Raw genomic sequence first — 24,932 nt, 5'->3', positions numbered from 1 at the left:
CATGTAGATTGTGAAATCCCAGAATGCCTCATGGTATTGATGATGAATTAGACTATATTCTGTCTAACTCTGTAAAGGCATATCCTAAAAGCTAAGAATTTTGGAAAGAAAATAAAATTAAAAGTTGCAGTAAAAAAGGAAAATGTTTAGATTGTGGTAGTCATCTAGAAGTCTCAGTATGCTGTGTGAGCTGAATTCAGTGTAGCACAACAGCAGTTGCTCTATACTGTATTAGTTTCAAGCTTTATCAAAATCAAAATTGGCTTTCAGGTCTTTAGCACTTCAGAATGTAATGATTTAATATGGAAATCAGATGCACTATTTGTTCATGTATTTAAATGTTCTCATAAAACAGGTTCTAAACTAGAAGCAGTGCAGGCTTAAAATACTCGTTGCGACTAGTGATGTACTATTTTAGTGAAAGGCCAGCGTACAGATACATTTTTTTTCAGCATTATTTTGTTTCTCATTTTTGTATTTGAAGGGCCACAGCATCAAAATCATTACAATGTAAAACTTCTTAAATAATACCCTTACATCCAAAACTAAAAAACCTGCTAAGCATTTTACTAGCACAGTAACTCCAGTGTAGCAGGTTCTAAATAGCACTCTTGGAACATGACATTCTTTTTCAGGGTATGGAATAATTTCATATGTTTTATAATACTGAAGAAATTATTCTCAGGTTTTTCCTTACAACTGATGCATGCTGATTAGTGAAATCAATGGCATAAACATCAATGAGAACTAGCTTTTCCATGATAATTTGATTCCATGTGAAATAATGATCATTGCAGGTCATGATTAAAAAAAAATAATTGTATTGATAACACCATTATAAAGATACATGCAGTAGAATTTATTTTTTTAAATTCCATTTGGTGATAATATAATTTCATTTAAGCATTTGTGTTCCTATGATGCCCAGTCTGTTAGACTCAGATACTCAGGTGCTTGCTTATCTACACTTAAATGCAGATATGTTTTGGTATGTGACTCTACTGTGCTAAAACTTTATGGTCATGTATTTCAAACCCTGTGTGCTGGTGATAACATTTAAAAATGAAACAGCTTTGCCATGGAAATGCTATGACTCCACAGCAGTGGTTATTGCATGATCATTTTGAGAAAGTGGAAGGGAAACTAAGTGACACAACTTTCTGCAGGTGGGTTCAGAGACTTTAATACTTCCTACTGTAAGTTACCTTTTCTAATTTAAAAGTAAAAAATTCCCTTCTCTGCTTAATTAAAACATTACAATTCTTGCTGAAGAGAAAGGCTTACATGAATGACCCATGCTGGAGAGGCATTAGTCACAGCCCAGTTGACATTATGAGACTTAGGAGACAGTGAAGACCAGATCTACTAAGCTTAAGCATCAGAGTCAAAAGTCACAGGTTCTGAAAACTCATACATCTCTGTCACATAACTCTGGACATGCTTAAACACAGAGTACCTTTATTCTCAAAGATTTCTCAGCCTGTGAGGACCAACGCACTCCTGAAAGCATTTCACTAGAGCAGGACTGAGTAGCTGAATTCCTATCTTGCACCTTAATTTCAGGAGAATTTAAAATTTATTTTATTTATCCTGAAAATCATAACCAGTAGATCACAGATATCTTTTGAATCCTGTTCCCTAAATTGCAAAAATGGTGACCAGTTATATTTTAAAAAAGGCATATATTTTTTAAAAAATGAGCATATAATAAATTATTTATGTTATGTTAAAACAGCAAGCCATTGAAATATGCTTTGCAGCTCCAAATGACTTGAAACTCTAGAAATTAAAATGTGATCTAGGAAGTTCTAAACATTCAATAGTCAATTTAGGAAATGCTACATATTTGAAGGAGAAAGTTTTTAGTCTGAAGATCAAGAACCTGGATTTTATTGCTGTTTTGTATGTATAAAATAAATATAAGCATAGCATATAAAAGGAGATATATATAATAACATTAAAATAGTGTAAGTCCACATGTTTAGAAGAACAGATCTGAGCTCATATGTTTTGTCTGAAAGCTTTCTTATATTTTACTTTCAGTCAATGGTAAATCATGACAAAGGCTGGCATAAATTCTTCTTAAGCGTATATGCAAATGAAAATAAAATTAAAAATTACAAAAAATCTCAATCAAACCTAAAATGACTAGTCTGAATTTAGAACCCCTGCTCTAAATGTTATTCAAAATTAAGTTCTGTGAGTTCATAAATTGTATTCTACCATCGCAGTGTTTCTCAGTATTATTAGGTCTTCGGATTAATATGCTATTGCAAAGTTTGATGTTGGTTCCTATTAAGAAGTAGAGTTATATTTTTTTCATAATGGGATTTAATGTCAGTTTAACCAGCCTTAATGAAACTTTGGCTTATAAATCAATTTATGGATAAGTGCAATGAAATTTTCTGAGTTTTATGGCTTTTTAATTAAAATGAATTAAGCCAACTTGTGTTTAAGTGCCTGCAAACTAGTTCCCTTACATTTCCAAGTTATTGTACAATGTTCTAGTCACACAATTTAAACTTTATCAGGAGTCAATAGATTAAAACCTTCAGCCATAAAAATCTAGGTTTTATGTACCTGTTGACATTTAATCAAGCAGTTTTAAAAAAGAACTGAGTCATGTTTTGATCTAATTATAAGTTATTTAAAGATAACATAACAGCACCATTAATATAGACAATGACCATATATATCTCTTTGATTGTCTGTTGTGTCAACATCATGTTTTGGATGTATGTGTTACCCATTGAAAGTTGAGTTTTACATGTAAAAGTGTTCACATTCATAATAATAAGCATCACTTTCAGCTTTAGCTAATTAATTATATTTACACATATATATTGGATGTGTAATTACATTACACATTTCAATGATCTGTGTCATTATATTGTCACATCTATGTGTTACTAAACTCTGATGCCTTATATAAAATAATATGCTGATAATTTTTAATAGATTCTTTCAAGCAGTAACTTTCAAAAAATATGAAGTTGGAGAATTAAAATAATAATTTCCTTCTATTGCATGGGACGGGGGGAGGACAACATGACTTACTAAGGCAAGAGTATAATTCTGATGTCTTACATCTTGCACCATTTCCCACCCCCTATCCCACCCATATTAATTATATTATCTCAGTAACACTGTGTTATTCTATTTCAGTTCCTGATGAACAGTCAAGTCTTCCCCTGGCCCAGACCCAAACAAGCAATTACAGACAGCATTAATTTGAATTTTGATATGCTAAGGACTGAATTTAGTGGGCGTAGCGGTGCAATTATCCACTTCCCTCAATTCTGATGTTCTTACACTTAAGTCCTTACTAGTTCTGTCATTCCTTCCCTGCTTCTCATCTTACTTTCATGAAGTCTATCCAAAATAGAATTATGAAATTAATTATTATGTTTTATCTATCAGATATTGTAACTTACTTCTCCCTCCAACACTTCTTACATTTTTGGTGTATGTCAAAAATTAGATCCTTTTTCAGGAGAGGGTCTTATGCCTTCAATCTATACCTACTTCATTTTCTTCTGGCAATTTTCTGTGAATCAGGATTATGAGAACACATTTACAATTTCTCCATAGAGATCAAGCACCCTAAAAAGAAATAATATTTGGAGAAAGGTACGGTGCAGAACTGTGCTTCTGTTGTGTCCTGTTAATGTAGGGTAGGTAGTTCAGAGCACACTTAATTCAGTCCTAAGGATTTAGTCAACTAAAAGACACATTTTTCTTTAGTTTATATATTTTATATCTGTATGTTTTTATACAGTTTATATAGCTTTTGTTTAGTTATTTTATAGTTATTCCTCTATGTATTATAAATGTCAATACTGTGAGGCTTTAATTGTTTACATTTTACGTGTTAGCTGGATGTTAACAATCTGTTCTAAACAAGTTCAAGAAATAATGCTAAGTTCATGCTGTTGATCTTCCTCTCAGTCTCGTCATATGTATAAACAGCCATCACTTGGACATTGATAATATAACTGTATATGACTGACAAGTTTTTTAAGAAACAGAACATAGTGAAAAAAATACAGGAAAATGTACCATGTGCATGTGAATATTTACAGCGTACTGAATGTGCTCAATTACAACTGAGTTTATAAAAAATTCAAACAATATGCAGATCTGCCCTAGCCTTTACTTACTAATGGTGAATTTTTTTAGTTACAATATTACCACATAATCTTCATATGGATTTCTGAGTATATTCATAAATGAATTGCAACTATAGCTGTCTAATATTCTTTGGTTTGTTTTTCTCGTGAGCTGTAGAGGGCTGGGTATGGCAGGTATTGACTATTCCTATGGGTTTATTAGTTTTAACAGCTGTTTTTATTTTCTTACAGTATTACTGAATTTGAAATTCTTTTTCTCAGGAGAATATAATGGAAGTTATAAGAAATCAAGAATTCTTACTTCTACCGGCTGAAGAACTCCATAAACTCCTTGCTAGTGATGATGTGAATGTTCCTGATGAAGAGACCATTTTCCATGCCTTAATGATGTGGGTCAAGTATGATACGCAGAGGCGATGCAATGACCTAAGTATGCTACTTGCTTATATCAGATTACCGCTGCTTCCACCTCAGGTATTTTATAAAATTATTATTATTTTAATAATCATAGTAATACTATTAAGAATAATTATAATAATAATATCACTGTTATTGTGAAAACTGTCATTGGTTTATAATCTGCAACTGCTGAATACTCTGGATGTTTAAAAGCAAAGCTGTTCAGAATCATAAAAAATTAATGGCAGCCCTTTTTTGTTCAATTTAATGTGAAAATTAAATTATGCACTGGTGTTTGTTTATAATTGAGTACTGCATCCTATAAACAGAAAACAAATAACATAAAATTATTGTGAGCTGGAAGGTGAAAATTTACTTTTTATTACCAAAAGGTGAAATTTTTCCTACTGTGTTTTATAATTAAGTCTAAAACAAATAAAACAATCATTGCCATTGCACTGAAAATTAACTGAAGACCTCCCTGGAGGAAAGCCAGGTCAAAATTAAAGCTAATCACTGGACCCATGAGGAAAAAAAAAAAATAATAATTTGGTTCCTTACTTTTAAATTCACTAAGAAAGATGAAGTTGTAGACAAAGATTATTAACAGATTGGAAAGATTGTACTGAGATTCGCGTAAAATGAAGGCTTAAATTTATAGCCTGAGTTTTTATGATACCTCATTTCACTGTCAAGGTGCAGTAATTATATTGGCAATGTAGTCAGACTTGAGTAATAGAGTATCAGAGAATATAATTCAAAATTCAATAGAAGAATTAAGGAGAAGCCAATCAGTATTAACATATTGAAAGAAGAGTATAATGAAGCTGAAAATGAAATAATAAAACATGCAATGTTGCCATAGAACCTGAGTTTAATTTGGTCCTTTGATTTGCCTGAAACCATCTGCTAAATTAAAGTAGTTTGTATTTCTTCATTCAAGTCAGACTAGAAAGATTGGTGGTGTGACCAATATAAGAAATTATTTCATGTTATAATAGGTAAGGTAGTTACTTCCTTTCAAGAGGTGTTTTAAATTATTTACATTGATGTTTACAGAAAATATCTTTTAATTTATGTTCTTTTTCACTCTTAAAGGATTAGGAGAGAGTAAAGATTGGGTGGGAACCTTAAATCTTGTTAATGCTGAAGTATTTTAGATTGTTTATTTGAATTGTTCATTTACAAGCTTATCATAAATATTTTTTCTGGTGGTTTTTAATGGAATTCTTCACTGAGAGTAATTAACAAACAAGTTAAGAAACAAACAACAAATACAATTAATCTGACATTATGTCAGTTACTCAAAAACTCTGAGCTACTTTCTTAGTAGCTTAAAAAGTGTGCCTAAAAGCTACTACAGTTGCCCTCAATTTTCAGCAGTATTTTAAAATGAAATGTGAATAAAACCTTTTTTAATATTTTTAAAAGTGAAACAAAATTAGTACATGTAAAACAAAGCAAAACCACTAAAGACAGTTTGTGGATATATCCTTTTTTGACATGATATAATAAACACATGCATAATCGCATAATCACAGAATCACAGAATGGTGAGGTTGAAAGGGACCTCTGGAGGTCATCTGATCCAACACCTCTGCTCAAGCAGGGACACATAGAGCCAGTTGCCCAGGACTGCATCCAAATGGCTTTTGAATACCTCCAAAGACTGTGCCAGGGCCCAGTCACCCTCACGGTAGAAAAATATTTACTGATGTTCAGACAGAGCCTCCTGTGTTTCAGTTTGTGCCCACTGCCTCTGGTCCTCTCACTGGGTACCACTGAAAAGAGCCTGGCTTCGTCCTCTGAGCACCCTCCTGTCAGGTATTTATGCACATCGGTAAGATCCCCCTGAGCTTTCTCTTCTCCAGGCTGGACTGCCCCAGCTCTCTCAGCCTTTCCTCATAGGAGAGATGCTCCAGTCCCTTCAGCATTTTTGTGACCCTTCATTGAATTCTCTGTAATATCTCCATGTCTCTCTTGTACTGAGGAACGTAGAACTGGACACAGCACTCCAGGTATGGCCTCACCACTGCTGAGTAGAGGGGAAGGATCACCTCCCTTGACCTAGTGACAATACTTTGTGTAATGCAGCCCAGAACACTGTTAGCCTTCTTTGCAGCAGGGGCACACTGCTGGCTCCTGTTCTGCCAAGATGTTTTCCAGCTGGGTGGACCCCAGTGTATATTGATCATTGGATATATACACATACACATATGCATATACGTATACATTTAGTTCATTCCTTTATAGTGGAATGTTCTTGTGAATCTTTTAGTTAGATGTGAAAATCTGTTGTTAAGAAAAGAAATGCCCATTAAGATCTGGCTAGAATAGCTAAAGGTTTTCTCACCTAGTTCCCTGACGGCTGTCCTGACCCAATATCTAATGACTACATTCCTCATGATGCATGATGTAGTGTTTACCATCCCCACAGCTCAAGGAGCAAAATGGTTCATTTGAATCTTCACGAATTCTATATAGACAAAAGTCTAACCTTGTCTGCGTTTCTAAAACATTAACTTCTGGCCCTGAAGGCAAACAGTATAGAAAAGTTTATTTCTGTATCACTGAATTCTCCTTATCTTTCTCTCCTCCTTTTCCAAAACAGAGTGGTTTCTTTCTCCTGTGCTTGTATCTCCTATTCCCTGACGCAGGCTGTACCTGGAAACATTCAGTGCAATTCATTAACATGTTTGAGCCCTTGCCTAGATCTGTTTTGTTTACTAGTGATGTAAACACATTTACTGAAGATTAAAAGCTTGGTTTTGCTGATTGTCTGTACACAGTGTAATGTATCTGTTAATGTTGAGGCTACAGCATGAGCCAAGAATGTGTGCAGCTTCTATTGGGCAAAACATTATTTTTATGGTGTTTCTTAAAAGTCTGAGAAGTTGCAAATGACAATTGGGCTGCTAAAGAAATTTACAAGCAACAGGAGTTAATGGATGATAGTGAGTGCCTAGAATAGCAAGAGTAAGGAAAGAGGATGTTATGTTTTAGTGTTTCTCAGCAAAGATATCTATGATTTAAAAAGTACAAATATTTACTTGAAGAAATGATTAAGTTAAATATAACTTGTACTGCACCAGTGTGCTGAGTTTCTTATGGATATGTTTTGCAACTCTTTTTAGATCATTAGTTAACTATGAAATCTAGGAAATAGCACAGGGTAAAAACATGGATATTATTGCCTTTTTGTCTGCAACACTTTTAATAATACCACTTTCAGAGGCTTGCAAAGCACATCAGTAGGATAATGCATAGTCTTTGAGTATTAAATACACTGTGGCTTAGATCCAGTGAAAATAATACAGGCATCTAAATTAAGTTACTTGCCCAGGGGAAGAAACAATCCAGTCCTTATAAAGTGAAGTACTTAAATACCCTGTAAATCACTGGAGAGAAAGTGAACTGATCCACCCGGGTCCTGTTCTTATTTATACAGAGATGTTGTAGGGAACCTGTAGGAAATGCTAAAGCCTCTAAATACTCTCAGAATGCACACGTTACGTCTGGTCATATATGATTTTAAGAGTGTATATTAATTTGCATCTAATAATCAAGTGGAAAACCTTTAAATCCTGGTTTGGATAATTGATGTTCTGAGGCAAACATGTAAATTCCACAGCTCAGCTAGAATTTGACAAAGAAGTATTTGTCTGTACTGCTAAAAAAAACAATTAACCAGGCAGCTGTCAGACTGAAGTTCATTGAGTTCTGAACTTTTCAATATATATTGGGCTAGATGAAATAATTGAACGATCCTTTGCTTAGCAAAAATTGAGGATATCGCTCAGTGTTAGTCAATCTCCACCTTTCTCCCTCAAAGCAGTTTTATTAATACGAATTGATAAAGTCTTTCAATTCTCTAGCCATCTCTAGTTCACTAAAGAAGTGCTGCTGTGAATTCATACTTGACTAAAATTCCAGGATTTTAGAGTGGTTCTCACCTACTGATCTGGTGTAAATGCTGTGTATACTCAGTCATCCTCTACAATGTTTTGTGAATTCTTTCAATCATTTCTAAATTAATTGGATGCCAGGAGATAATAATTTTCATCTGAAAGGACTGAAGGTGTGATTCAGTTTCTTGTTCACCTCTACATATAGACTTCACATCAGCTAGATTCCTGTAGCCAATGCAGATTTAATGCAGTTCCCATCACGTAGGAACAAAACTATGTGCTGATTTGAGAGGTGCCATGGATTATCCTGCTGCTTGATTCCCAGCAGATTTTCTGGAAGCATTCCCTCATAAATCTCATGCCATATTTACTGGCCCTGTGTAGATTCTTAGGCACCATGTGGCATCTCAATTGGTGTTAAATGCTTGGGTTTATGAAACTGATTTAAGCAGTCACTCAATTTGAATGTTGACCTTTATCAGAATAGTATAAATTTGGAAATGCGAGGAAGTTTGATAATATTTTTAATGTAATTTATATGTTAAACTCAAGCAAATAAAAATAAATTGGTTACATTAAGAAGTAATAACATCTCATTCCATAAAAAAAGTAGGTTTCAGGCATGCTTCTAAGAAGATCTACATATTCCTCTGTTAGCTTATTAATGTAGGAGAAATTTGGGACTGAAACTTCACTTGCCTGTCAAATGGCAATTCGTTGATTATTGTCAGTACAAGCAGAAGACTGAACAACACAAACAGACTCTGGAGGCATGAGAGGATGTCTGGGGAAAGGCAGACTCTCCCTGGGTTGAGGAAGATCACATTAGAGAACACTTAGGCAAACCTGACACCCACAGATGCATGGGTCTCGATGGGGTGCACCCCTGAGTACTGAGAGAGCTGGCAGATGTTATTGCCAAGCCACTCTCCATCATCTATGAAAGGTCATGGAGAGCAAGAGAGGTGCCTGGGGACTGGAGGAAAGCCAGTGTCACTCCAATCTTTCAAAAGGGCAAGAAGGAGGGCCCAGGAAACTACAGGCCGACCAGCCTCACCTCCATTCTTGGAAAGGTGAGAGAACAGCTCATCCTGGAGGTCATCTGTAAGCACGTGGTGGGAAAGAAGGTTATGAGGAGCAGTCAAAATGGATTCATCAAGGGGAAATCGTGCCTGACCATCCTGATAGCCTTCTATGGTGGAGTGATTGGCTGGATAGGTGAGGGGAGAGCGGTGGGTGTTGTCTACCTTGGCCTCAGCAAGGCTTTTGACACGCTGTCCTGTAACACCCTCACAGGTAAGCTCAGGCCGTGCGAGTTAAATGAGTGGACAGTGAGGTGGCCTGAGAACTGGCTGAAGGGCAGAGCTCAGAGGGTTGTGATTGATGGTGCAGAGTCTAGCTGGAGGCCTACAGGTAGCGGGGTTCCCCAAGGGTCAGTACCGGGTCATCGTCTTAGACTCATTCATCAATGTCCTGGCTGAAGGGACAGAGCGCACGCTCAGCCAGTTTGCTGATGAAACAAAACTGGGAGGAGTGTCCAATACACCAGGAGGCTGCGCTGCCATTCAGTGAGACCTGGACAGGCTGGAGAGTTGGGTGGAGAGGAACCTCATGAAGTTCAACAAAGGCAAGTGTAGGAGGAATAACCCCACGCACCAGTGCAGGCTGGGGATTGAAGGACCTGGAAGTTCTAGTGGACAGCAAGTTGACCATGAGGCCTGGGGTGCATTAGGAGGAGCATTGCCAACAGGTTATCCTCTGCCTCTACTCTGCCCTGGTGAGGCCATGTCTGGAGTAGTATGTTCAGTTCTGGGCTCCCCACTTCCAGAGAGACAGGGAACTACTGGAGAGTATCTGGCAGAGGGCTCTGGATTTGATGGGAGGACTGGAGCATCTCCCTTATGAGGAGAGGCTGAGAGAGCTGGGCCTGTTTAGCCTGGAGAAGACTGAGAAGGGAACTTACCGATGTCTACAAATACCTTAAGGGCAAGTGTCAGGAGGATGGAGCCAGACTCTTTCCAGTAGTGCCCAGCAACAGGAGAAGGGGGAGTAGGCAGACACTGCAATGCAGAAGGTTCCATCTGAATATGAGGAAAGACTTCCTCACTTGGAGGGTGACAGAGCACTGGAACAGGCTGCCCAGAGAGGTTGTGGAGACTGCTGCTCTGGAGACATTCAAAACCCTCCTGGACATGGATCTGTGCAACCTGACCTAGGAGAACCTGCTTTAACAGGGCGTTGGAATACATGATCTCCAGAGGTCCTTTCCAACACTGTCTGTTTTGTGATTCTGCAACATGCTGTCATTTCTCTGCTTTCTTATATAGGTCAAGCTAACTTTTTTTCTATTTTAATAGCAACTTCTCTGGCTTTGGAGGTATCTTGGTAGCTGATATTTTATCTGAAGTAATAATTGATAGTTCAATGCAGATATGATCCAAAGGGATCTTTTTTGTCTTTTAGGTAATTCTAAAATTGTCCAGAAGTGCTGTCAATAGGGCTGGTTTTTCTTACGTAGATAAGTGATAGTGTGAACATTTGTAAAATATTAAAATTATAACCATTCAAGACAGTTAGGTGTGACATTCATTTCCAAATACAGTTTTCTAACCAGTAAGTGTCATTAAAGTATCAGTAAATGTTTTGAAGCTGTCATGAGATGCTGTTCAAATGAAAAGTTGTGGCAACATACTGCTATAATACTATTTCTTTATCCAGCACACAGGCAACTTACCTAACTTTTTATTGTGTCTTATTTTATACTGAGCATATGGTTTTCTACTAAATATTTTGGGATAAATTTATTTAGTGGAAGAGTGGATCTTCACCGGGTAAATCACTTTTGTAGATGGTCATAAAATTATTGGTGAGTGATAGTGATGAATAGAAAATACAAACCTTGCCTCTCTATATTAATTCTGCATTGCCAAATGTTCAGAACAATAAAATATTCTACTTCTGTTGCTCTTTCTGTGCAATTCATTCTGTGTGAAACATTTATTCTCATAAATGTCTCCATTAGACTTTATCGTGTGTCCATGTGAAAACACATATTTGTTGATAATTTAGATTATATTAACTGTCCAAATCAATTATAGGCTCTGATCATATATAAGACCATATATTTTCTGACCAGCACCATTTTCATTGCATAGTTACGTATAATACAATTTTATTTGCATAAAGTTTTTAGTTTTGAGAAGATGTTTTGCGTGTTGTTTTTAGTTTTGAGAAGATGTTTTGCGTGTTGTTTTTACAAGGTCGTATTATCTATAGTCATTATTTGGCACTTTTCTGTCTTTCTGTCTTAGTGACTGTCAGATTGTATATTATATCAGAATGTTGCAGAAATTGCTCAATGTGTGTGTGTGTGTATGTTGACTCATCCTCTTTGGCAAACTATTTTTAAGTTCTTTCAATAAGATTTACAACTGTTTAGGTTGCCAGGATATTGTAACTGACATCTGAAAATCCTGTATGTTCAATGAAACTATTAAAATAAAGGCCATGGGAGTGGGTCAAGCAACAGTAGTGTACCCATGCCATTTTCTATTTCAAACTCTGGTTTACACGCATTATTTAATCATAAAAATAAACAGCATCATAATGGCTCACATGGATCTCAGCAATGAAAATTAGTATAACTAATTTTACTAATAACTAATAACTAAGCAAAGCTCCACTGTCATTTAGGCATCTACTTGATATGCTGAGACTTGCCAGTGTGCTTAACATGCAGCTGTTCATAGCAATTTTAAGGAAAATGGGTAGGTGCTAAACACTTTTAAAAGTCTGCCAGTGTAGTTTATGCTTCTAAACAGAGCTGCAAGTTGCTGACCACTATTAGAAATCTTGTTTTGAATACCTTTTCAGATATCTTTTTCCCTTAGACCTGTCCTGGCTGTGGTTTCATCTATGAGCATACCATCAGATTCAAACTGCACTGTATATAATGAACACTGTAGTTTCACACTCCACTAATATATTTTGCTCATGAGTAGCAATAATAACAAAAAAGCAGTGCTAATGAATTTTTAAATTATTTTGTGGAATTTATCTTGTAATGGACTCTATTGTGATTGATGAGGGCAACAGAAATTGGAGAGTTTTTCTCACAGGAGAAAAACAAGCTTTCTGCAGACTTCACAGTTCTGTTGGGATCTAAACAAGGTAACAAGACTTTCTATGTGGGTCACAAATACCCCCAAACCAGAAAGACATTAAAATCTGTCAATGGAGTAGATTTAGCCTGTGTGCTCAGGAGCTATGTTGTAGCTACCTGGGGAACCGCATGCTGTACAGTCCCTGGAAGGCACAGCTTAAATTGCACACCTAATTACCTGGAAACTGACTGTCTGGGTCAAACTCAGATAAGCGTACCTTGTTATAACATATAGCACTTCTATATGTGTTTAATGCAACCTGTACTTATTTTCTACTTATAATCACAGAATCAGAATTGTTGAGCTAGGAGTGGACCTCTGGAGATCATTGGGTCCAACTCCTGCGCTTAAGCAGGGCTGCCCAGAGATGGTTGCCCAGGACCATGTCCAGACAGCTTTTGAATATCTCCAAGGAGGGAGACTCCACAACATCCCTGAACCTGTGCCAGCGTTCAGTGACCCCTGTGGTCAGTAAAAAAATGTTCCTTGATGTTCAGATGAAACATTGTTGTTTCAGTTTGTGCCAGTTGCCTCTGGTCCTGTCACTGGGCACCACTGAGAAGAGCCAGACTGATAACATCACTCTTTCCTCTATGCTGAACTGTCCCAGCTCTCTCAGCCTTTCCTCATAGGTGTTAAATGTTCCAATCTGTTAATCTAAACAGCCCTTCTCTGGACTCTGTAGTCTCCCTTACTTCTCTTTCTCTTATACTGGGGAGCCCAGGACTGGACACAGCACTCTAGATGTGGCCCCACCAGTGCTGAGTAGAGGGGAAGGATCACCCACTTTGACCTGCTGGCAATACAGCAGCCCACGACACCTTTTTGCCTTCTTTGTGGCAAGGGCATACTGCTGGCACCTGTTCAGTGTAGCGTCCACCAGGACCCCAGGTCCTTTTCTGCCAAGCTACTTTCCAGCTGGGGCCCCCCCAGCATGTACTGGTGTTAGAAGTTGTTCCTCCCTAGGTGCAAGACTTCATGCTTATCCTGGTTGAACTTCATGAGGTTCCTGTCAGCCCCTTTCTCCAGCCTGTTGAGATTCCTCTGGATGGCAGCCCAACTCTTCTAGTCACTGTCAGCCACTCCTCCCAGTGTGGTGTCATCAGCAAACTTGCTGACAGTATACCCTGCCCCATCATCCAGATCAGTAATGATTTCTGTAATTTAGTAGAGGTATCTTAGATAGGTTTAGAGTAACGAGCTTATCAGGAATGTAACAGGGTGAGAGTTGACCCTAATCAAGATTAAACTATCCTATATGGCAAGTTTTGCTGCTGGTTGTTGGTGTTTCATAGATCATGCCTCCAGGTGCCATGCAAACATAACTCACTGAAAGTAGTGAAGGCAAAGATTAATCACTACTTTCAGCAACTATTAACAACAGGTAGTTTTAAAAGCAGAAACCTTTATTACTTTTGACATCATTTGAAATCTGCCACTTTTAAATATAAAAGTGGGAAGAACAAAGGGATTGCAGATGCTTGGACTGGTACAATGGAGTATATTGAATGGTCTTCCTGGAGAAAGGGTAATGAGAGGTCTAAGAGTGGGTTGGACTTCCCTTCCCAAATGTTAAGTCCTTATTTTTGCAGTTTTTTGCATCATTCATTCTCCCTTAAATTGATTCTGCATAATATAAAAACACATAATCAGAAACATTTTCCTCTCTAGTTCTAGTTGAGCCATCAACATTTTGGAGATTATGTATGTACTAGAAGAATTCTTCATATTAGACATTTGTAACACTTATCCTTGAAATATACTATATGGAAAAGGTGTTCAGATAGACAGTTCCCCTTCTGCATGAGGTTTTCTTACCCATCTTTTTTGCCTGTTTCAAAGACCCCAAGATCATATTTGAAATGGGAGAATTTTATTTAAGGAAAAGATGTTTCTTTTGTATTCCATTTCTTTGTACTTTTTCTCTTATAGGAGTTTTGTGAAAATTACATCAATTTTGGTAGGCTACCATTAACCACAGTTAACTTCAGTTAAAAATAAAACCCCCAGTAATTTTCAAAAGTACACTATTCCTGTTATTGACTGAATAACATTTCTGTTCCATTTGTTGGCATTTCTCATACTTTTACCTAATCTTCTATTCAATTTATCACTTTCAAAAGAAAAAAAAAATGATTCAGAAGAGTTTGAAATAAAAACTTTTGCCTTTGAACCAAAGGAGACCAGACAAGAACATTTTGTCACAGCCCAACCTTTTTGTTTCTTCTAGTGTTGGGGTAATTTAATTTTTTTTTTTAGTTTATCTTGGTTTTTTTAATGTGATTTTTTGGTTCATCTTCATTATGAATGCAATTTGACCTCTAGAACTTACTTCTTATGTAGTATTTTAATACTATTGCAAAATATGCACGAGTCTCAGAATTATATTGCTTTTTTCCTCAAGGATTAGAGAAGAAAAACTACAAAGTACTATGAGATTAATCTCACCTAACTAGATACCTGGAAAGTGAATATCTAACATATGAAATAGTTATTCACTTTAAGAAGGGATTTGTCTTGAAATTATTTTTTTTCTTCTTTTGCTGGAGAGAGAGCATGGTATGATGATGTTAAACGTAGATCTCTGCATCAGTATAACTAAGACTGTAGAAAGCTTGCATCTTGGATTTTGCACTCTTTTTTTCAGCCACGATGTAAAATACACAGAACAATAAAATCATTGTGAAAAGACCTCACTAGAGGCAGAAGCTAGGGGGGAGTAAAACTATTACTGTTCTCCTAAACTGAATAACATTTGACTGAGCAACACATCAGGATGATAAGTAAATTGATCAAATTAATATCAGTTTCAAAGATAGACCCAAAAGTACTAGAACAAAAGTCAGTATGTATGCCAAAAAAGCGAGGACATATTTACAAATTAAGATAAAATTAAAGTTGAGCAGTGCAATAAAAGATAAAAAAAGACCACTTATAGAAAATAATATTGAAGATTTTAATAAATGGGCTCATTAAATCATAAGCTTTGGGGAAGTGTTAATTTTGTGAAAGTGGTTTCAACATCACAGTTTAATTACTTACCACAGATGCTACCAATGAATATTCCAATCCCAATACTTGGTTTATTGAACAGTGTGGGGGGAAAAATCAACTTCTTGATTTTTATATCAAATGTAAAGCCTCAGAGAATGTGTGTGTGATTGTTTGTTTATCTAACATATTAATTTTGGTAACTTAATGATAGGTTAAGGAAAACAAACTTCACATATGCTATATTTGTTTTGGGTTGGGTTGGGTTTTGTACCCTGATGGGGGGGGGGGGGCGGGGGGGGGAGGGGAGAATAGGGAAGACTCAGATTTATAACTGCAAGGTAGAAAACCAGTTTAAAACTTCTCAATATTAAATTATTTTTAATTTGTGGTGAAAAAGTTGGAATTTCAAATCAATTAAACACTGAACACATTTCCTCTGCAAATGACTTTGATCACAAAAATACCAGCTTAGTGGATGTCAGTGTTCAACTGTTAGATGGAAAACACAATTAGATTTCTTTCCAAAATTCTGGTCCAAGACCATTCACTATTTCCGCTATGTAACTTTTCTCTTTGCAGTATGTTATCACCTCCATGCATACACAGGTCACAGACTTTCCACAGACTAATGGAAGATTTACTAAGCAGTAATTCTTAATGTAGATTATTTGTAATAGAAATTATTAGCTGTATGCTTCAAGAAAGAACTAGAGTTTCTTAAAGATCCTTAAGTCTGCTGCATCTTATTGCTGAGAAAAAATAACATCTCTCTGAAAATACAGGAATCTGAGGAATTTAGTATATTCTCCTTTTTTAGGTGGTTGAGCAGCTGGCTTGACTAACTTACACATTATGAATAATTTAGTTCATGAGCAACACAAATAATGAATTTCATGTACTGAATGTTTGTGTTACTACAGAAAAATGCCTGGAAATGTCTCTGAGCTCAAACAGGTTTACTGAAATAATTAATTAAACATGAATAAGAAAGAAAATTCCAAACATCGAGAATGTTCAGTGAGCTGAAAGGAAATGGTAGGAAACAAAACAAAATAAACATGCTAAATTAGAGAATTTATTAATTCCAAATATATTTCATTATTTTATTTCTAAGTTAATATATTGAAACAGTTATTCTAGAAACAAGTAAAAATTAAAAAAGATAAACTTTAGGTGTAAGCCTTTTAAAAAAAATAATTCAGTTTGAAGCCCCTAATTACAAAACAGTCAAGTGAGTAAAGCTGATGGTTACGTTGGATTTAGCTCAGTTCATCCAATTTCTAGTGAAACAAAAAGGTCTTTCAGTGATATTGCTAAGGTTCAGCTGGATTAAATGGGATTTAGAAATGGAGTTTAAACTTCAGCTCCATACATGATCAGTTTCTGACCGTGTGATCTCTACATTTAGGAGGCAAGAAAAGGTAACAAATTTTGTATTTTTTAAAAGACCTGAGGGAGTCAGGGAATTTTTAAGTATTTTAATCTGCTTCATTAAAAATCTCTTTGCAAATCAGTATCAGGATAAAGTATGGCAGTTGTTAATACCTGAACATATCCACAAAGTGAAAAAAATGGTGGAAGGTAATTTTATGACTGCAATGCAATTTTATTTTGCTTTCAAAACATAGTAATTTAAAAGTAAGACTTAAAAGAAGTGATACAATGTTTTTGTTACAAATTTACAATTATACTTTTCCTGAAGTTGTACCTCTCATTATGCAAAATTGGGTGACTTGTTTATGTACACAACTGATCCAACTTTCAAATTATATGCCATTTTCAATGTGGTTTTCTAAGCAATAGTCTAAATTTTAACCTAAATTTTAAAGGGTTTTTTTACTATATTATTTTTCTCTGAATATTATTCTTAAACATGATAATAATTCATGCTTAATAGCCCCCCAAAACTCCACTTCTTCACATAAATAGTGCAAATGTGCTACTGTTCTCATTCCTGTTGTCTTAGTATTTTTTTCATTAATAAACAATTTGGTATGTATAAAAATAAAAATTGTTGTGTATTCTTCCTTATTAGAGGACATTACTGATGACTGAGATATCTTGCTCATTTTACTTGAGAATAGTTAATAATATTATTAGTGGAAACTATTTAAATTCTAATGCAAGCTTTTAAATTTATATCTTGCCTGGTCAAGAGAGCCATAATTCCCTCTATAGATGTTTAGCAAGAAATTCACTTAATGTTGCAAGAGGAAAAGTTAAAGTGAAATTGAAAGAAAGAAGCCATACTTTAATTCCATTCCCCAGTACCTTTCTGTAATTAATTTCATAATTATATTTCATTTTTACCTCAGACAAAAGAAAATTATTTTGGAACTAACCTATAGTATTGGAGGATTCTTGATTCTGAAATGCTTTCATCTATTTTTTTCAAGCATGTAAGCACCTTCATACAGAAACTATGCAGTAAGGATGTTCAGGATTGGAGAAGCTGGTGTCAGGATTTAAGCCCAGCTGGCAACTAAGCCCCACACAGCTGCTCCTGCATTCTGCCCCACAACCCCACCCCACCCGTGGGTTGGGGGAGAGAACTGGGAGGGTAACAGTGAGAAAACTTGTGGGTTGAGATAAAGACAGTTTAATAAATAAAGCAAAAGCCATGCATGCAAGGAAAGAAAACCAAGGAATTCATTCACCACTTTCCATGGGCAGGCGGGTGTTCAGCCATCCCCAGGAAAGCCGGGCTCCAGCACACATAATGGGTACTTAGGAAGGCAAATGCTATCAGTTTGTACCTCCCCCCCCCTTTCTTTCTTCTTCCCCCAGCTTTATATGCTGCCCATGACATCATATGGTATGAAATATCCCTTTGGTCAGTTGGGGTCAGCTGTCCCAGATTCTTATGCACCCCCAGCCTCCCTGCTGGTGTTGTGGGTTGAGGAGCAGCAAAGGCCCAGGCTCTGTGTCAGCCCTGCTCAGCAATAACCAAACCATCCCTCTATTAGCAACACTGTTTCCAGCACAAATCCAAAACAGCCCCATACCAGCTGCTAGGAGGAAAATTAACTCTACTGCAGCCAAAACCAGCACGGCGGTTCGGAAAATGGGCTGTAAATTTTCAACTGAAATGGGAGATGTAGGAAAAAAATATAAAGAACCGGGACATATTTTCTGCAGGAAAAAATAGCCACATATTGTAAAAAGGTTTTAATTCTGATACCAGTCCAAAACTCAAAACCTCTTAATTTGAAAGTTCTGGTATTTATGGAAAATGTTTTCTGTCTTGGAGAAGAAAAAAAATCACTGTAAGGTCTCTTTCTTTTTTGTGGTATATGGAGTATTATGTATGTGTTTTCAGGGCTATGTGGCTTTGTGAAAGAGATCACAGAAAAAGGCAAGTAACATGTTTTGTTTTGACATACAAAGGAAACTAGACAGGAAGAGTTTGATAATTTGTGATGTTGTGTCTCTTGTCATTGAAATCCTACTCATGCAACTTTTTGAGCCCCACAAAGCGTGTTTGCATGCATAGTTCCATTCTAGGGTATGTCAGGCCCTCAATTAGATTGAATCTGCTTGCAATGCCTGGTAGATAATCACCATAAATGTGAAAAACATGCATGCCCTCTTAAAGAAATGCCTGTTTGTGAAGGATAATTTGTAATTGGTAAACTCAAAATTACTTGTAACATCATACTTCCCAGCAGTGATTGCTAAGTCTGAGTTTTCTCTGTCCATATTATATTAATTTCCAGAATTTTCAGTATGTTTTTCTTGCTGTACTTTGTGACACTAAGTAGATAAAATGATTTAGCATAAAACTTAATGTGGTGAGGTTTGGTAGTCACCTGGAATGTATTAATCTAGATTAAAAATTACACCTCTGCATCAGAATATCAAATTGATATGAGCAAAGCCTATCATGTGTTCCAGAAAAAAGGCAGTACCTTTGGTATGCTGTTTCATTTCTCAACCTTATGAAAAAAACAAAACCTAAACTTCTGTCACTTCTAGAATAGAAAGTTGAAGTCCTTTATTACCTAGATCATGAAAAGCAAGATTTATAATAATATAAAATCACAAGTGAAACCCTATTATTCCTGATTTAAACCTCCTTAGTGAGATTAACATTTCAATTATATGCCATAAATTTTATTTAAGTTTTTAACAATGGCTGATGTCTATTCAATAACTGTAGACTAAACCAAAGATCTTGTTCATATCACCCGTCATTTTAATCCCAGAGAAGACATGGATATATTTGTTCAGGCAGAATCCTGAATTAATTAATGCGTGACAGAATGTATACATACAGAAGTAGATCCATTGGGTATGCTGTTAATAACATTAGCTCAGCATACTGTTGTTTCCACCTAGAAGGTCTAGTTTAAATGAAAACAATAAAGTTTGACATCAAGCTGTTCTTGGAAAAATAAATAATGAAACTATTTACAAACACTGAAGAAATGTCCTGAAAACTATACTGTCTCCAAGATCAGTTTACCTATGAAAAATGTAAATAAAATGTAAAAAACCCAACTTGCTGATCAGTTGCCAGTTGCAGAACCTATGTTCAGCTCTCTCCAGGAAGTCTGCAGAATTATTTTTAAAAATGGACCATTTCAATATATTTTTAAGGTGAAACAAAAAATGAACACAATTAACTCACTATTATTTTCTTTTATCATGTAGGTTGAAAAGTTTTAAAATAATTTAATGAAATTTAAACATTATTATACACAGACTCTTTATAACAAGAGGGTTTGCATCCAAGAGAAGTAGCTCAGACTATTCATTCTGTAAAAAAGAAGTAACACTTTGGGGAGCACATGTTTTTATTTTGTTCCCTTCATGTTTGCAGTGGAGCATAAATATCCTAACTGATATTTCTTAAAATGTGTAGATATGTAGTTTTAATCAGATTAACAATGAATTAAGTTACAATCAGCAATTATGATAGTATTTACAGGCATTTTTTGCAGTTCTCTTATAGACAGAAATTACAGTGTCAAACAATTTATTCAATTTACCGTTATAGGTAACTAAAATGCTTCCATTCTTATACCTGTACAGTGATGTAGGAATAATTACTTCTTCTTCTACCAGATAAAAAATCATTTTTTCCAAAAATGCACAGCGTTTCCTAACAGCTAGAGCAGCATAAGTATGAGAAGACTTTGAAAGTAGACTCATTTTTTTTAAAAGAAAGTTTTAAAACAGTTTTTTATACTTTCCAGGAATTCATACAAGTCCTTGATTTGGTTTTCATTTTAATCTGGCCAAAGAACAATCATGACCTTTCATTTCATAAGCCTTTATGCTTTCCTGGTAGCTGCATTACTGTGATCCTCAATAACCAACTGTAACACATCTGTACATGCAAGAAGACACATAAAGGAATAATAATGGCTAATCAAATATCTCTCTTAAAAACCATTCAATATGCAAACTTTAGGTCATTTCTTCTTCAGATTTTTGTTTCATATGGTAATGTGCTTTCTGACTCAAGGTTGTCAAGTAACTTCAGATATATTTTGGATCAAGAAAGAGACTCATGGGCTTTGGTAAACAAAATGTACCGTAAAAATCCACATTTACTCACAGTTCATTTAAAGGATTTTAAGCTTTCTGTTCTTCTGTTTTGATCATTAATACTATTAAGATAAGGCTAATCCTGTATTCTGCATAACATTGGCATGTAAGTTTCTGAGGGTACAGAACTCTTCAGGGTTTTTTAAAGGAAGAATATATCTAGATACTGGAGTAATTATGAAAGAATTGGAAGTTGCTTTCTGTCTACAATAAAATTAATGTATTTGGGTATGAAATTAAATACTATTTGAGGTATAAAATAATTATGTGTTGATAAGGACTGTTCAAGATTCTAAATCAAAATCCTAAATCAGCGTTCCTCAGTGGCTGGTATAGGGACCGGTGCTGTTTAACATCTTTGTTGGCAACATGGACGCTGGGATTGAGTGCACCCTCAGTGGTATGGTCTACATGCACGACCTTGACAGGCCTTGAGAGGTGGGCCCCTGCAAACCTCATGAAGTTCAACAAGGCCAAGTGCAAGGTCCCGCACATTGGCTGGGGCAATGCCAAGCACAAATGCAGGCTGGGTGATAAGTGGAATGAGAAGCAGTCCTGAGGAGAAAGATTTAGGGGTGTTGGTGGACAAGAAGCTCAACATGGTCTGGCAATGCAGGCCAGAAAGCCAAGTGTATTCTGAGCTGCATCAAAGGAAGCGTGGCCAGCAGGTCGAGGGAGGTGATTCTCCCCCCTCTACTTAGCTCTCATGCGACTCCACCTGGAGTACTATGTTCAGCTCTGGGGCCCCTCAACATAAGAGGGACATGGACCTGTTGGAACAAGTCCAGAGGAGGGACATGGAGATGCTCAGAGAGCTGGAGCACCTCTTCTATGAAGACAGGCTGAGAGGGTCGGGGTTGTTCAGCCTGGGGAAGAGAAGTCTACAGGGAGACCTTATAGCAGCCTTTCAGTACCTAAAGGGGGGCCTACAAGGAATCTGGAGAGGGACTTTTTACAGGGTCCTGTAGTGATAGGACAAGGGGGAATGGCTTTAAACTGAAAGAGGGTAGATTCGGATGAGGTATTAGAAAGAAATTCTTTACTGTGAGGGTGGTGAGGCACTGGGAGAAGTTGTCCAGAGAAGCTGTGGATGCCCCATCCCTGGCAGTGTTCAAGGCCAGGCTGGATGGGGCTTTTGAGCAACCTGCTCTAGTGGAAGGTGTCCCTGCCCGTGTCAGGGAGCCTGGAACTAGATGAGCTTTATGGTCCCTTGGAACCCAAACCATTCTATGATTTTGTGATTCTATGAAAGCACAGTAAATAGACATGGGCAGATAAAGACCATATAAAGCATAATTTTGAATGAGCCTGTGCCCCATTTGGAAGCAACTATCACTTGGAAAAAAGAGGATGAAAAATTTTGCATGTTCTTGGTATCTTACTTTGGCCTGCAGGGAACACTTTCTCACTTTGTTCAGTTTCAAAGCCCTGACACATCCTGAAGGAAATATCCAATTGCTTCTTTTTAGTGATAGGAATCCTATGGTGTTTCCTCGTCTTCCCTTTTGGGTGGTTGCTATGTCTGATGCACATACCAAGGTGGTGGAATTTGAGATTTAGTTCACCCTGACTGAGCAAATATTGTCACATTTCACACATTTCACAAGGTAGGAAACTCTACCTAAATAACCAGGGCATGTTCTGTGCCTCTTCAAAAGGATGGAGGTGCCATGAAAGTTTTGGTGAGGCAGTTATCTGGCTCTTCCATTGTCTTGTAGTGTCTTCCAAGAGTGGGGTGCAGGAGAGGGGAGGATGATTATTTCAGTTCCAGGCATGTGATATCCTGCCATTTTCACAGTAGTCACGGAATATCATCCTAGATGCCACACATTCAATGGGGAAGAACAGGACCCGTCCCATTGCTCAGATGATCATTTAGGTATAATATGTGGGATTTAGCTTAATATCATTCAAATCAACTAATCAAATCACTAATACTCTCACCTGGGTCATAGCTGCAAATCATTGGGATAAAAGAGGGGCTGGGGGAGATCTGTCAGGGAGCTGTAAAAGTAGAGATGCTCCTCATGGAAGGAAGGTGGGAGCTGAGGGTGACAGCAAGGCAGGCAGGAATAAGGGCACAGTCCTGTGGTGCACCCAGTGTCAGTCACTGTACCAGTACCAAACTCCTCCTTTTATGGTCTTCTTGACGTTCCTTTTGACAGTACTTGAGTACTTTTCACTCCAGATCTCAAACTGAATGCTCTTCAGAGTTGGAGCACACATGCTGTCTGCAGCATTCTGTTGAAAGTAATTTAGAAATACAGCTTGGAAAGAACTTGGTGGGGAGTTTAGCTGGGAAAAATGAGAAGCGTCGTGGCACAAAGTTCTGAAAAATTATCAGGATATTGCTATTCTAAGAAATTCTAGCATTGCTAGAGGTAGCTGTGTTGAAGTAGCACTGACATGGGTCATCTGAGAAGCAACAGCTCTCTGAATTTCCACATGTTAAAAAATCCAGAAATCTGCAATAAATATTAGATACAATTCTCTTTTAATGATGTCATAGCCATGGATGAGCAAGCAGAACATAATATGGTTTCCAGGGAAACATCCCTATTAACTGAATTTCCTGATCGAGTGCATCCTGATTTAATAAAAATTATATTGATTACTTTCAGTTAATAAGGAAAGATAACTATGGAGTAGAAAGACATTGAAGCAGATTATTAAAATTTAGACGATATAAACCAGCTTTATATGACATTTAGTTTCTAAACAGTAGCTTTAATTTCAACCTTGTTTCTTTTTCCTCACTCACGGGGTTTAGCCATTAGGACATTCAGAAATACAGTGTTTATCACAAGTCAGTCCATATGTTAAAATGAATGGGTAGGAGAGAGGTATGAATATTTTTCTCAAAAGTATTTTCCCATATCCTCGCAGTTGGGATGAGGCCTTGGAATAAGTATGTTTTACACCGTAAGATTATTTTTCTTTTCCTTTTACCATTACTTTTTAGTTAGGGGTTTTTGAACAAAATTTTTTTTATGATTTGGCCATTGAGGTGGGGATCTTTTGTTTGCAGTTGTTTTTTGTTTGGTTTTTTTTTGTTTTTGTTTTTGTTTTTATTTTTTTCTTGAGGGAAATGAACACAGATTTCTGTCTGCTTTTAAAGTTTTATTTATACAAGGTTTTTGGTTTGTGGTTTGTGGTTCATTTCCCATCTCTAGGATGAATTTCTGATTGGCAAGAACAATAGATTCAGCCTTTATTTGTGGTTGAAATTTGTGCATAAAATCTCAGAATTTTGGGACAGGACAGTGTTCACTGATTAATTACTTCTTTATTTGAAACATCTGGCATCTCAGTTGAACAATCTCATAGAGTTAAATACTTGCTTTAGAAGCTTAGGCACAGATTGGAACATCAAAATAAAGAAGTAGCTGTCTGATAGGAAGTCACCAGATATGATTGTTGGACTTTGATCCTTACCAATATGATAAGCTTGCCATAAAAAACCTTGTCATCAATTCCATTAATTCCGTTAACCATTAGGAAGTATAGGTAACTTAATACATTACCTGATAATTTGATTTCTCAGCTGTCTTGTGCCTGTATTCAGTTAAATTAATAGTTGACAGAATATACTGTTTGGTTCAGTAGTTCTAAATATACATTAAATCATTTTGCAAGAGAAGATACCATCTTGTCTAAAATGTGAACATGATTTGTCTTCAGATGATTTTTAATTTATTGAGTAGTGTGCAGATAATTTCAAAGGGAAAAAAAAAAGTTATATTAAAAATCTCAGTATTACGAATAGTGTTATGAAATATACTTAA

General features: G+C 36.4%; 1 protein-coding gene across 4 annotated transcripts in view; it reads left to right on the top strand.

Annotated features, from left to right (window-relative positions):
• The window catches only part of KLHL1 (kelch like family member 1), a 240,447-nt gene that overhangs the window by 134,796 nt on the left and 80,719 nt on the right, over nucleotides 1-24,932 (top strand). For all 4 annotated transcript variants that reach the window (XR_008731043.1, XM_055702900.1, XM_055702899.1 and 1 more), the window contains one exon: nucleotides 4,392-4,604. Coding sequence is in view for 3 of the 4 variants with exons in the window: in XM_055702900.1 (XP_055558875.1) it covers nucleotides 4,392-4,604 (213 nt within the window). In the remaining variant the exon portion in view is untranslated. The remainder of the gene's footprint in view (nucleotides 1-4,391; nucleotides 4,605-24,932) is intronic.

The sequence above is a fragment of the Falco cherrug genome, chromosome 2 (assembly GCF_023634085.1).
Source record: "Falco cherrug isolate bFalChe1 chromosome 2, bFalChe1.pri, whole genome shotgun sequence".
Classification (NCBI taxonomy): domain Eukaryota; kingdom Metazoa; phylum Chordata; class Aves; order Falconiformes; family Falconidae; genus Falco; species Falco cherrug.
Note: the sequence above shows the minus strand (reverse complement) of the source record. Positions and strands in the feature narration are given on the sequence as shown.